Source organism: Peromyscus californicus, unplaced genomic scaffold (assembly GCF_007827085.1).
Source record: "Peromyscus californicus insignis strain IS unplaced genomic scaffold, ASM782708v3 Scaffold_13__1_contigs__length_99412109, whole genome shotgun sequence".
Classification (NCBI taxonomy): domain Eukaryota; kingdom Metazoa; phylum Chordata; class Mammalia; order Rodentia; family Cricetidae; genus Peromyscus; species Peromyscus californicus.
This window is the reverse complement of record NW_026294424.1, coordinates 67527515-67542598: the sequence shown is the minus strand read 5'-3', so window position 1 is coordinate 67542598 and position 15084 is coordinate 67527515. Positions and strand designations below refer to the sequence as shown.

The following is a 15084-nucleotide window of genomic DNA, read 5'->3' as shown; positions in this document are numbered from 1 at the left end:
ATCTGGAATGCTGGAAAATGTGGGTGCCAATGTGTTTACTTTACTTACAGATTTTTTAAAGCATAAATATAGAACAGTATATCTCTTAGTAATGCCTTCTTTTGAACCCTTCTTTTTTTTTTTTTTTTTGGTTTTTCGAGACAGGGTCTCTCTGTGTAGCTTTGCGCCTTTCCTGGAACTCACTTGGTAGTCCAGGCTGGCCTCGAACTCACAGAGATCCACCTGGCTCTGCCTCCCGAGTGCTGGGATTAAAGGCGTGCGCCACCACCGCCCGGCTGAACCCTTCTTTTAAAAAGACTTGTTTATTTTTAGTTAGCACTCTCTCTCTCTCTCTCTCTCTCTCTCTCTCTCTCTCTCTCTCTCTGTCTGTCTCTGTGTATGTGTGTGTGTGTGTATACATGTGAGTACAGGTGCCTGAATATGCCAGAGGTGTTGAATCCCCTGGAGGAGTTGCAGACAGTTATGAATTCTTAACCACTGAGACATCTTCCACCCCTGTCTTGAGCTTTTTACGGTATCACCAGTGCAACCCTAGAGCGTGACCTTTTGTAGTGCTGATGGCACCCCGTCATCCTCATGTGGCCATGAGAAGGGAAGAGAGAGGGGGTGCCTTTGAAGGTTAGTCTTGTATACACAAGGAAGGGCTGTCCCTTGCCCAGCATGGAGCACATACATGGGACAATGTCCACTGAAGGCAAGGGAGGAAATCAGTCAGAGGACCTATTCAAGTTTCAGAGAAAAGGTCACAAAATATCCGGGAAATAGAGGCGTAGCCACACAGGGGCTGGCTGGACCTGACAGGCCGTTTGGAGAGGAGGCAAGGTGACTGCTGGGGAGGGTGGTAAATGCAAAACGTCATTGGCACCCCTGCACCTTTCCATGTGCACGACTCAAGCCTGAAAGTGGGTGGTGAGTGAGTGATAGCCCAGAGCTTAGAATTCCTTCCTGTGTCTGAAAGTCGGTCCAAATCAGGGTGCTGGTACCATCTGTCAGCCCAGTCTTATGTGATCCTGAGAGAGAAATGTTCTGGCTAGGAGGAGCCATCTGCTTGCCAGATCCCCATTTAGAACTCACTGGTGCTAGCCACAGAGAAACAGCACCACGAAGGGGAGAGTTCTGTGATCTCTCAGGGTATCTTGGTGATCTTCCACACAGAGGCGCATCAGAGAACACCCAGAAGGGGAGGGATGTGGCCCAGGGCCAGGTGGGTTTTGAACTAGGCTTGGGTGTCCCACTTGGATGACTCCGCTGTCTCCCATTGGTCCCAGGCACCAGAGAGTGACTTAGAAAATGTTGAAGAAGCTCTCTGAAGGTTTAAAACACCAGTTTAAAGATGGCATTACCTACAACAACCTCTCTGGTGCTATCCCTGTAGGGATAATGTAATCAAGATGACTAATTGTGTCACTGGGTGGGATCTTTGAGGAACTCTGTATCCAAGAGCACAGTCAATGTAGAAGGGGGTGTGAGAGGTGGGTCCCTGCAAAATGAGCTCAGAAGTAAGATTTGCATGCAGGAGGTGAAATCGGGGTGGGGTGGGGTTGCTTTTACCATCCTCAAATACAGGGGTGGGTTGCGTGAAGCAGGCATGGGCAGAGAGAGAAGTTGGACCAAGAGACAGTGGTAAGAAAGGTTGCTGCTACGTCCAGGACAATGTCCCTTCAGGACAATGTCCCTTCATGTGCACCCCACACTGAAGCAGGCTGAATGGACTCTTAGCCCCTGCCACCATCAGATCAGTCCTGGATGGAAGCTACCTCCGGAGAGGGAGTGGAGTTTAGTTGCACCAGGCACTGTACGGCTTAGCCCAATGCTTGCTTATTTCCTCGGGCCTCTTCCTGTTACACTGTAGGTTTCTCATTCCACCCTGGGAGGGACTTGACTGAGAGATTGCAGCATCTCAGACACCATCTTCTACCTCCCTCTCCGTTCCTACTTGAACAAAGGAATGATACAAACCTTCCCAAGCCGCCTGCAGAGCAGTTAGACATTTTCCACTTTCATCCACGAATTTTTCAAATCTCCCAACTGAGCACTTGTTTGAGACAAAAGCGAGATCTAGTCGTTAATTCTTTTCTTCTCGTCGCTTGTTTATTTCCTTGTCTGGTTTAGCATGCCCTTCCAGGTTTATTTCACTCTCAATGTGTCTTTTGAGTAGGAACGCATTGAAGCCTTTCAGACATCACGGGTATTTCTTAATCCACGACGCTTACAGGGACATGCTTGCAGACCTTCCCAGTGATAGCAGTTACACATCAGTTTCAATATCATTTTAGAGTGTTTTCATTTGTTTGAAACACCCACTACCTGTCAAGCCGAGGACTGGACTGGATAAGAGAAAATGTAGCTTGATTGTTCAATAAAAAAGCGCTTGCATTTTATTGTGCAGGGAACAGACACACTGCTTGGAGGGAGGGCATCTTTCCTGTATACCCCTCAGCTTATCTTTAAGGCCAGTTGTTGCTTTTAAATGCCCTGGAAAGTTCTTTGAACCTAAAGACTGTAGCTAGAGTTTTCCTGCCTGGCCCACAGTCAGGACAAATCTCTGACACCCGCCAGTCCCACAGGCACTCAGACCTGACCAAGTAAACACAGAGACTTATATTGGTTACAAACTGTATGACCGTGGCAGGCTTCTTGCTAACTGTTCTTACAGCTTAAATTAATCCATTTCCATTAATCTATACCTTGCCACGTGGCTTGTGGCTTACCGGTACTTTACATCTTCCTTGTCCTGATGGCGGCTGGCAGTGTCTCCCCCACCCAGCTTCCTGTTCTCTCCATTCTCCTCTCTGTTAGTCCCGCCTATACTTCCTGCCTGGCCACTGACCAATCAGTGATTTATTCATTGACCAATCAGCAACACATTTGACATACAGACCATTCCACAGCAAAAGACATATACTATAGTTCCAAAGTGATAGGACCCAATAACCATGGTCTAGAACTTTTAAGTTTTTTTTTTTTTTTTTTTTTTTTTTTTTTTTTTTTTTTTTTTTTTGGTTTTTTCGAGACAGGGTTTCTCTGTGTAGTTTTGCGCCTTTCCTGGAACTCACTTGGTAGCCCAGGCTGGCCTCGAACTCACAGAGATCCGCCTGGCTCTGCCTCCCGAGTGCTGGGATTAAAGGCGTGCGCCACCACCGCCCCACAGAACTTTTAAAATTTTGAGCCAAAAATAAAGCTTCGCTTTTCCCAATAAATAAAATAAAGCTTTATTTTTTCCCCCAGTATCTTAGGTATTTTAATAGAGTGATGGAAAACTGATTAACAGCTTTGGCTAGTTTTGGAAAACTCAATCTGCTGTAATCTGCTAAATAGATCTCTGGTGTATTTACTTTTAAAAATAATTTCATACTGTACATGCATGTGTGTCTGTGTGTGGGTATGTGCATGTGAGTGCAGGTTTCCATGGAGACCAGAGGTGTCAGATCCCTTGGAGCTGGAATTACAGGCAGTTGTGAGCTACTTGACATGGGTGCTGGGAACCAAACCCCTGGCCTCCGTGAGAACACTACATGACATCATCTTCAGCACGGATTCATTCCTCCAGCCCCCATCTCCATTATTATATTGATAGCATTATTGTAACGGGCTGATTTTCTGTTAATCCTTGACAAAGTATGTGAATGATGACAGACAGCTTTTAGACTGCATTTTCTTCACGTTAGTATAAACGTGCTCTGACAACACACTCACTTGTGTGTGGATGCTTCTGCTGTGGGATGTTCTGTATGGCAAATGTGTTGCTAATTAGTCAATAAATAAAACACTGATTGGCCATTGGCTAGGCAGGAAGTGTAGGCGGGACAAGGAGGAGAATAAAGCTGGGAAGTGGAAGGCTGAGTCAGAGACACACTGCCAGCCGCCATGATGACAAACAGCACATGAAGATGCTGGTAAGCCACAAGCCATGTGGCAAGGTATAGATTTATAGAAATGGATTAATTTAAGCTGTAAGAACAGTTAGCAAGAAGCCTGCCACGGCCATACAGTTTGTAACCAATACAAGTCTCTGTGTTTACTTGGTTGGGTCTGAGTGGCTGTGGGACTGGCAGGTGAGAGAGATTTGTCCTGACTGTGGGCCAGGCAGGAAAACTCTACCTACTTGGAGAAGTGTTGATCACCTGCACAAGGCTCAGGGCAGCCGTGGAAGAACAGCCGGAAAGAAGGAAAGAGTTGGCAGAAGGCGGGGTAGGCTGCTGGCGGGATAGGACTCAACTTTTGGGAAGGACGCAGCTTATACACTGGCGCTCACAAGATCTCCACAGGGTTGTGCTCAGCAGAGTCCTGTCATGCAGTGATGTGGAGCTTGTGAGTTTTCTCCCTCCCTGAGGATTTTTACAGTAAGTGGATATTGGGGGAGGAAGGAAGGGACATTTTTTTTTCCCCCAATGAGGTATTCACTAGTGACATGGCTATGTTCCTGTAAGCAACTGTAACATAACTCACTGGGTCAAAAAAGAAACAAACAAACAAAAACACAAGCAGGAAAAGAAGGAAGGCATGAGAGCAGCATGGAGGAGCAGTTAGGAGGAGGAAGGGGGTCAGCAGGAGTGAGGGGGGAAGAGAGCAAAGGGGAGAATATGATCACAATGCATTATACACAGATGTAAAAAGCCGTAGTGAAATCCATCACGTATAACTGATATTTAGCTAAAAAAGAACAGCAGTGAGAATCGGGACCTCAGTTGCCATGGTTACGGTGGACTCCGGCACCAGGAGTCTATCCTGCTTCTTTTTGGGATGAGAGAACATGAGGTCCACTGGTACAGACCCTGGCCAGGGTTTGCTTTTCTGTCTAGCTCAGAGCAGCGCTGTCTTTTAGGACTTTCTGCCATGATGAGAATGCCCTATGCCTGTGCTGACCTGGGTCACATGTGGCTCCTGAGGACTTAGCTAATGTGACTGGAGGAATGAACGTCTTCACTCCTGGTGTAATTGTATTTGGGTTTAAAAGCATCTGGGTGGCTAGCAGCTGCCTTATTGACCAGCTCTGCTCCAGAGTTTCAGGTTTGGCAATCTTGTCTCAGGTTGCAAGGCCAATCACTGCTTTCTTCCTTCAGCACAAGAAACAAAACCACAAAGGTTTGTGTGTGTGTGTGTGTGTGTGTGTGTGTGTGTGTGTATGTGTCCCTCCCACCAGAACATTCCTTTACTTCCCAAGACAGCTCTTAATTGCTGTTTTCAGTGACTCTCCCTCGCTTCTCTTGTCTTCATTTCGTTTCTGGCTGTTGCAGGGCTGGTCTTGATATAGAATGCATTTTGTTTCCACTTTGTTTTCTGTCTAGAAAAATAGTTCCTTATGTCTAACCTTCATTGCGCAGACAAGCATAATGACCTCTGCGGAGAGCGCGTAGACGCTTTGGAAGTCAGCTCCCGCCTTCACACGCTTTAATTAACCGTCTTGTAAACATGCCCGTTGATTGTGTGCGTTGAGGCCCTTTAATCCGTTCTCTGCAGCTCCCTTGTTTAACCCCAGTTGTCATGCTCTCTGGGCTTCCTGTGACGCCGGTCCAGCTTTTTATTGAACTGTCAGTGGAATGCACTTGTTTTTCTGTGGCTTTTGGAGAGCATAATGAGGCTTGTCTTTTTCATAGTTTGCCAAGGGGCGGGGCACTGGTCATCTTAACTTTATTGACAAGAGTAGGTAGTAGCTTACCGCCTGGTGTGACCTGACTTGAGACAAAAACAAACATGTTTTCTTCTCTAAGCCTCAGAGGTGTTGACCGGCAGAGTAAAGGGGGCATGGCTGTGGTTCAGGAGCATTTACATTTGAAAGAAACACTGTATTTTCACACACACACACACACACACACACACACACACACACACACACACACACAGGCGAGTGTGAAACTGGAACCCTGGGTGTCTTGAGAATCTAGGCTTTGTTTCTGTTTTTGTTTTTGTTTTCCCTGGGGGGTGTGGGTTGAGACAAGGTTTCTTTGTGTAGCCCTAGCTGTCTTAGAACTTGCTCTGTAGACCAAACTGGCCTGAAACTCCCTGAGATCCTCCTGCCTCTGCCTCCAGAGTGCTGGGATTAAAGGCCTGTGCCACCACTGCCTGACAAGAATCTAAGTTTTAGAGAATCTAACAAGGTCACTTAGAGTGTTCTAAGAGAAGCTGTAGTCTGATTGGAGCGTTTATTTTATATCCCTATTTCTCTTGAACAATTTACTTAGTTAATTGTGTGTGTGTGTGTGTGTGTGTGTGTGTGTGTGTGTGTGTGTGTGTCTGAGTGTGTTCAGGAACCTTTGGAGGTGAGAGGCAGCATCGGGTTCCCTGGAACTGGAATTACAGATTATGGTGAGATGTCACGTGGGTGCCCAGGTCCTCTGCAAGAGCAATAAGTGCTTTTAACCATTGCGCTGTTTCTCCAGCCCTTTTATTTATTTATTTATTTATTCATTCATTCATTCATTTATTTATTCATTCATTTATTTATTTATTTATTTATTTATTTATTTTTTCCAGAGAGGGTTTTTCTGTATAACAATCCTGGCTGTCCTGGAACTTGTTAGTAGAAAGGCTGGCCTCAAACTAATAGAGAGCTATCTGCCTCTGCTTCCCGAGTGCTGGGATTAAAAGTGTGTGCCACCACCACCTGGCCCCTTTATTTATTTTTAAGACAGTTCATTCTATAGCTCAGGATGGCCTAGAACTAATATGTTAGCCCAGACTAGACTCAAACTCATGGCACTCCTCCTGCCTCAGTCCCCCAAGTATTGTGGGCTGACAGGAGTGATCGACCACTGTGTGCTCTAAGGGGATTTGTAGGGAACACCCTAAAGATAAGGACATCGCAACGGCACCGTGGCTGGAGTTAACCAGTGAGCAGAGTAGCACTGTGTGAGTGTGCGTATGGGGGCAGTTTGCGCACGACAGATAATTTATCTTCCTTACTCACTCTTGATCCACCAGTACTTACTCTGTTTATTTACCAAGTGTTTCAATGCCGTTTATGAGCCAGGCATGTATCAATGAAGAAAAAAGACTCCTGTAATCGTGGAGCTGAAATTTTAGCATAGAGTTGGGGCTGGAGAGAAAGACAACACATAAAAGGCAATAGAGAAATAAACTGTAATGTATTGGTAAATAATATATGTGTATAAATCAGGGTCCTCTAGAGAAACAGACTGATAAAATGAATACATTAATATATATAATACCTTAATGGCAAAGCATCCCGTAATTAGGCCTTGAAGTATAAGACACCTGGTAACCACACCTTTGGCCAGAACATCCTATTATGCAGCCTTGCGGGACAAAACAAGCCCGGACTCTCTGACCTTGAGTCAAGACGGAATAAGTCCACACTATGGAGTGTCTGTGGGCCCCCACAGTCTGGCACAAAGGAAACTCAGAAAACATGAGCTGAATGAGTAAGCATGTGAACTCTGACTGTCCTACTCAGCACACACGCTCTTCGGGGGAGCTGATGTAGAGATGTGGGAGCCTGCTTCCTCTCGGGGAGATCTAGAAACCTGATAATCTTTCTGCCGCAAATATTCCAGCCTAAAGGATTTTCATACATCTCAACTGCTAATTAAAAGGCAACGATATCACCAGATGTTCAACCAAAGTTTTAGTGATGTATTTTTAAAGTTTGAATGGAACATTCATTCATGCATGATCATTATCTCTAACTGGCACTTTCAAGGTCTGCAGTAGGACATCCTGCACAATATGTGTCTCTCCCTAAAGCCTGAATAGTCCACACACAGGGCACTGGAGCAGGGGAGGGCTGCAGAGGTAAGTGAGAAATGACAAACTTCTTAGCTTCATGATTTTGCCTGGGGCTGACCCTGTGGGAGAGTTTCAGTACTGAATGTTCTCCAAGGCTCTAAAATTACTTAATTTCATAGTCATTTTACAATACCCATATTAAGACTTGAGGTACAATAAAAGTAGAACATTTTCGTGTAAGGTCCCCCAGAGTAAAACACAAATGCATACAAAAAGTTTCGTATTGCTGGAAATTGAAGTTCTCGTGTTAGAGTCAAGTGGATTGAGTTCAGAGTGCCTACAGCTGATCAGAACAACTTACTATTATCCAAAAACATTTCAGAAAATGAATCTGAGTAGTATGAGTCAGTAACTCCCAAGATGGCCCCCAAAGAGACTTGCTTCTCGTAGTGACATTTCTGCATAATTCTCTTCTGTGGAAGAGTTGGTCAGGACACCAGAAGGACAATCACAGACTGTCACTTACAAAAGAGCACAAAAAGCACATGACACAGATCTTTGCTTTCTTAGGGCAATTGCTTTGAGGGAAGTCCTATCATATCTGAGCAGTCCACGGTCCACTGGAGATGTCCAAGAAAGCCATTCTGTGGACTTGCTGGTGACCAGCCCCCATCCCAAATCTATCAGGGGCACCCATCCAACAATCTTCTCATTATCATGAAGATTTTTTTTTTTTGAGACAAGGTCACACTTTGTAGCCCTGGCTATCCTAGAACTCATTATGTAGACCAGGCTGGCCTCAAACTCATAGAGCTCTCCTTTCCTGTGCCTCCGAGTGCTGGGATTAAAGGCACTTGCTACTACACCCAGTGAGAAATAACCTTTTTTGATATCATAAGACTCCACAGGTTGAGGAGGTGTGTGCCAGGAATCAGGAGCCAAGAGCAAACATGTATTTTCCAATTTACCACAATTGCTTATGCTATTGTTATAAAGAAGGGAGCAACACTGTCAACACAGACCTAGGCATTTGGGCCTTTCCGCAGTGTCAGAATTCATCAAGGACCAGTAGACTCATAGGCTACATCAGCTTCTCTGGCTTTACTTCATGGAACACCACTGGCTTCACTTGGTGTCAGGGCATGGCCCTCAAAAGTTCTCTATTCCAGTCCAATCTTCATCGCTGACATCTTAACATGCGACAGTCTTGGCACTCAAATCATGTGTCACTCTTTAGGCATTTCTATCAGGCCACAGAAAATGGGCAAAAAGTAAAGGGACTGCAGGACTTGAAGATGCAACCTACACCCTTAATAATTGCAGCATGAGCAAAGCACAAGTGCAACATGTATCCATAATCCCAGCACAAGTGAGACAGAGATAAGAGAGTCAGGAGTTCAAAGCCAGCCGGGGCTACACAGGGGAACACTGTTGGGAAAAAAAAAAACAAGGATTTGGCAGAGTACTTACTTGGCATGGGCAAGGCCCTGGGTTTGAATCCCATCATTGGGGAAAGAGAAAAGAAAATGCAGCAGTGTAGGGAGCCAATGTGATTGGGCTTTAGATCAACACACATGCAAACCCACTGGGGGTTTGGGGAAGGGGTGTCCACACAGTGCTGGAAAATATTAGTGGCAGGGCAATTAAGCTGAGCTGAGCTGCAGTGGTCTGTGTCAAGATGCACAGTCTGGGGTATTCCTCTTGGCATATGTCTTAGGTGAAAAGGTTGCCTCTTAGGTTGTCTGGTGTACTTGGCAAGCTCTTGTGCTCAGTATGGTCCAGTGAGCCCGTGTGTCTGTGTTTCCTCATTTAATTTGATAAGCTCGCAAGTGGTAATTGTTGATTAGCAAGAAGAAACCATGGACCAGAATGTGCCTTATGGTGGTGATGTGCAGATTGGGGTCGTTTGTGTTCATAAGCAGGATGCAGCATCATTGGATCTTGGCACCTGTCCTGTAATGGAGTGGAGTGGTCAGGATGAGAAGCTGCTCTGTGCATCACAGAGTCACTCGGGGAAGGTACAGGCTGCTCTCCATAGATGCTAAGCTCTGGGGTTACCGTCCATGCAGTAATTGTTAACTAATCCGGATGTTGGAATCTGGGAGGGCTAAGAAAACCCTGAAAATGTCGTTTTGGAATAGGGTCATGGGCGGAATCACCTGGATGCTGGAGAGAAGAGAAAGTCAAAGAATCTCCAACAAGTGCCAGTGACCTTTAAACAGAGACTTTCCCCTGGGTCTCCCTAGTGCCCCTTTGTCAACAACTTTTAGGACAGCTGTTCAAGTGGCCTTAGAAAGACCGAGCGCTCCCCACTGATTTGCTTGTAGTTCTCAAACATTAACTATAGAAAACACCGAGACTGTGAGTCCTCGAGAGGGTGGTGGTGGCAGGGTGCTGTCCCAAAGAGTCTGGCTATGTTCCATTCACCCCCAGAAACAAGATGTCCTTCAGGGTTTGGGCCTAACATTTCACACTGCCCAGGATACAAGGTCCAGGGTGGGCTGCTTTGTAGCAGGACATTTTTAATAAAGACTATGCACCCTCGGGGCTGGAGAGATGGCTCAGTGGTTAAGAGCACCGACTGCTCTTCCAGAGGTCCTGAGTTCAATTCCCAGCAACCACATGGTGGCTCACAACCACTTGCAATGAGATCTGGTGCCCTCTTCTGGCCTGCAGGGACACATGCAGGCAGAATACTGTATACATAATAAATAAATAAATCTTAAAAAAAAAAGACTATGCACCCCAACATTTCCTGGGCCTTGGGGGCACACTTGTAAGAGATCTGAGGTTCCTTCTTTCCTTTGGTATGTCCTGTAGCTTCTGTGGTGTTCTGTCTCACTAGACTCAAATAAACTAGTAACAAGGGCACAGAGAACCAAAAGCATTCTTTTTTTGTGTGTGTACAGGTGTTTTTGCTTACATATATTTTGCAAATAAACCACATGTGTGCCTGATGCCTGTGGATCCCCTGGAATTGGAGTTATACATAGTTGTGAGGCAACATGTGGGTGCTGGGAATTGAACCAAAGTCTTCTGGAAGAGCAGCTGGTGCTCTTAACTACTGAGGCGATATCTGGCCCTCCAAGAAGCATTCTTAAAGCTGGAAATAGCGCGAAAGCAGGGGTTGCCTCAATTTTTTCTTTTGCTCTTTTTACTAATTTATGCATATTAATTTATACATATTTATACATATTAAAGGTATGCCACGTGCAAGGGACTGAATCTACAGTAGTGAGCAACACAAAGACCCAGTTCTCACAGAGTGTGCTTTTCTGTGGGAGGAGATGGAAAGCAAACGGACAAGATCACTTGGGGAGTGAGGAGACTAAACACTCTGAGGTGACTGAAATAGAAGTCAATTCCATTTCGAATCCCCTTTGTTCCCTGATGCCTTGTTCATCTTATAACATTACAATTTCTAGACACCTAGACTGTGGCCTATAGCCCTCTTTTTATGCCACAATATTTATGCCAACAAACCACAAATGAGAACTTCAATACTTCAAATTTGCCTCCAAAGTCTTGAATTAGTGGTCCGTTACTTTAGAGGTGGCACACACTCAAATTCAGATAGACAATGTTGTTCCCAAGTAAGGAAGTGGATCCAGGTCAGGCGCCAGGCCTTGTCACTGAAACACTCTTACAAATAGCCTGTTATGTTGATCCCCATGGTTATCGCAAAGGCTGCCATGTTTAAAGAAATTGTTTTAGTTCAAGTTTCTACTGATGTGACAAAACACCATGGCCAAAAGCAACTTGGGGAGGAAAGGGTTTATTTGGTTTACATGTCCCAAGTCACAGTCCATTTGGGGAAGCCAGGACAGGAACTCAAACAAGGCAGGAACCTGAAGACAGGAGCTGATGCAGAGAACATGGAGGGGTGCTGCTTACTGGCTTGCTCCTCAGGGCTTGCTCAGCCTGCTTTCTTATGGAACTACCATATCAGAGATGTCCCTATCCACAGTAGCTGGTCCCTCTCCCATCAATTCCTAGTTAAGAAAATTCCCTGCAGCAGTCTTGCCTGCCTACCTGCCCAATTGTATGAGTCAGCTTGGAGAGAGAGAGAGAGAGAGAGAGAGAGAGAGAGAGAGAGAGAGAGAGAGAGTACTCCAGAGCATTTTCTCAGTTAGGGCTCTCTTCTCTTAGATCTGTTGCTAGAGTTTTCCTGCCTGGCCCACAGTCAGGACAAATCTCTCTCACCCGCCAGTCCCAAGCCGCTCAAACCCGATCAAGTAAACACAGAGACTTATATTGGTTACAAACTGTATGGCTGTGGCAGGCTTCTTGCTAACTGTTCTTACAGCTTAAATTAATCCATTTCCATTAATCTATACCTTGCCACATGGCTCGTGGCTTACCGGCATCTTTACATGCTGTTTGTCATCATGGCGGCTGGCAGTGTCTCTCTGACTCAGCCTTCCACTTCCCCGCTCTATTCTCCTCCTTGTCCCGCCTATACTTCCTGCCTGGCCACGGGCCAATCAGTGATTTATTTATTGACCAATCAGCAACACATTTGACATACAGACCATCCCACAGTACTTCCCCTTTTCTTTTCTTAAAAAAGAAGGTTTTAACCTTTACACATCTCCAAAGTCAGCTTGGTATATTTGGGAATTTGGGCGTAGCTTCTCTTACTACTTCCTGCTGGAGGGGGGCGCTGTATCTTATGGGGGACACAAAGAATATTTTAGGATCATGGAGTAGTCCGTGAGGCTGTATCATCTGAGCCAGTTGCCTTGAAACGGTTCTGGATGTTGGATCATCTGGGCCATGGTGTCATCGGAGACCTTTCAGGTGGTCTTGGCTGGTCAAACCTGATGTGTCTTAATCTGGAACAAATCCATAGCCTCTGGCTTTCTGTGGAAACAAAAGCAGAGCCTCCTTTCCAAAGTAACATATCCTTATATCCAAATTTTGAAGTCAAGTTACCTTTAAAATATACATTTTGGCATAACTCAACAGCTTTTACAATCAAATGTTTTTCTGCAGTTAAAAATCCCAAAGACAACATAATCCAGATTCTCTGTGTAATATTCATCTTTATGTGGCTTATTTTTTATATTAATTTTACTGTCTCTTTAAAGACTTTATTTTTTAAAACTATGTATTTGTTTCTATACTGTATATATCACCTTTTTAATCTCTTTCAAGCCTACGTATATTTTACACACATTTTAAACTATTACATCTGAATCTATCTTATTGTGAATCTATTGCCTTAAACTGCAGCAGCTGTGGCTGCTGGCTCCGCCCACCTCAGCTTCCCAACATGGCGGCGGTATGCTTACCGCCAGCTCTGGGAGCCATCGTGGGTCTATGCTTTTATCCAAGCACAGCATGTAGCCCAGAAACCTCTTTTTTTTGTTTTGTACTAGCAAAGTCTAAATCCACCACACAGCTTAATGTGCCACTTGCAGAGGCCTCATTCCCGCCATACCGCAGGTTGAGCGCGCACACCAGGAACCTGCACACCAGGAACCCGCCAGTAGCTCAAACCGGCAGCTGCCGCTCATTTGAGAGAGACAATTAGGAACCTGTTTTTAGCTCTGTTTTAGAATCTTTTTTCTCAGTTTTTAGGTGGAAACTCTTGCCACCACGTTGGACGCCATTTGTTGCTAGAGTTTTCCTGCCTGGCCTACAGTCAGGACAAATCTCTCTCACCCGCCAGTCCCAAGCCGCTCAAACCCGATCAAGTAAACACAGAGACTTATATTGGTTACAAACTGTATGGCTGTGGCAGGCTTCTTGCTAACTGTTCTTACAGCTTAAATTAATCCATTTCCATTAATCTATACCTTGCCACATGGCTCGTGGCTTACCGGCATCTTTACATGCTGTTTGTCATCATGGCGGCTGGCAGTGTCTCTCTGACTCAGCCTTCCACTTCCCCGCTCTATTCTCCTCCTTGTCCCGCCTATACTTCCTGCCTGGCCATGGGCCAATCAGTGATTTATTTATTGACCAATCAGCAACACATTTGACATACAGACCATCCCACAGTATAGATCACTCTAACTTGTGTCAAGCTGATATAAAACTAGCCAGCACAGAAATGAAAATGTATTATTTCCCCCTTTTTATACCTTAATTAGAAAAATCGTGTAACTTTTGGCATCTTTTGATGACATATAATAAATGTCCATATGTGTGCAGCACAGCGATAAGTTGATTCTGCTTATACAATGTGTAATGAACAGAGTAGAGTAATTAACTTTAACATATTCTTAAGCATCTGTTAGTTCTTTGTGTTGGGGACCTTCAAATTTCCCTCTTCTTGATAGCCACAAAATAATATAAAGTATTAAATAGTCATGAACTACTGCAAACATCCTAATGTGCTGCAGAATATCAGAGATTCCTTCTTTCTCTTTACAGAATGTCTTATTTTTAATGTACATGGATGTTTTGCCAGTATGTATGTACATGCACTACAAGCATGCCTGGTGCCTGAAGAAGTCAGAAGAGAGGGCATCACATCCCCTGGAACTGGAGTTACAGTTGGTTGTTAGCTGCTATGTGGGTGCTGGGAATTGAACCTGGTTCTTCTGCAGCAAGTGCTCTCAACTACTGAGCCATCTCTCCAGCCCCTAGCTTACTTCTCTTATCTAACTGTTTTAGGGCACCACTATAACTTTTATCCACACACCCTTCCCACACAGAATGCCCTCCATGTGTAAAACACCATGTTTAGAATCTATGGAGCAAAACAGGTGTTTAAAGATTAACTGGGTGGCGAGTGCTGTATCCTAAGAAACAGTGGCCATGCTGTGAGTCATAGATTAAAAAGAGAGAGAGGGGTGAAGGCTGTATTGGAGGCTAGGCATGCCCTGCACAGCAGGCAGATTTAATTCATGCTGGGTAATGGCTGCTTCTTGGTAATAGTCCATACACACAGGGACAGAGAACTGCTTTTATTCTGCTTGGAATCCCATGCCAATGTAAGAGTCTGTCTCCTGCCTCAGGATACACTAAGCGCTGACAGGGTTCATGCTAGAGGGATGAGAACATTTGCCTAGCAAGTTAAGATGGGAAACCATTACACAATATGATCAATGTGTCTGGGGACTCAGGATACAGACACGAACAAGATTTGAAATCACTACCTCTGGTGAGTTTTTACATGATGATTGTAAATAAAATTGTTTTAGAAAAGAGTTATGGGCAATATTGGACAAACAGCAGACAGTATCTTAGAATTTTAGAATCTATCAGATAAAAAGGTGGTGTGACATTATATTTATTAGCACACAGGACTGCGTGGAGAAAGCAACTGAAGTTCTTTCAAACAACAACCAGCCACAGCACTGGCAAGGTTGGGGAGCTGGGGGTTCAGGACTCGGTGGCTTTCCCCTAGAATTCAAGGAAAAATGGAGAGAAGGGAGAAGGCTGCGT

At 44.9% G+C, this 15084-nt stretch overlaps 1 protein-coding gene across 13 annotated transcripts in view; it reads left to right on the top strand.

The window, feature by feature from the left end:
• The first annotated feature begins 3741 nt into the window (after positions 1–3741).
• The window catches only part of LOC128108527 (retinitis pigmentosa 9 protein-like), a 79271-nt gene continuing 67928 nt past the window's right edge, over positions 3742–15084 (top strand). For 6 of the 13 annotated variants that reach the window (XR_008217497.1, XR_008217496.1, XR_008217495.1 and 3 more), the window contains exon 1: positions 3742–4343. Coding sequence is in view for 1 of the 13 variants with exons in the window: in XM_052735144.1 (XP_052591104.1) it covers positions 3885–3896 (12 nt within the window). In the remaining 12 variants the exon portion in view is untranslated. Of the gene's footprint in view, positions 4344–4743; positions 5086–15084 lie in introns of those variants that run through there. The other 7 variants (XM_052735144.1, XM_052735150.1, XM_052735143.1 and 4 more) reach the window with 4 other exon arrangements.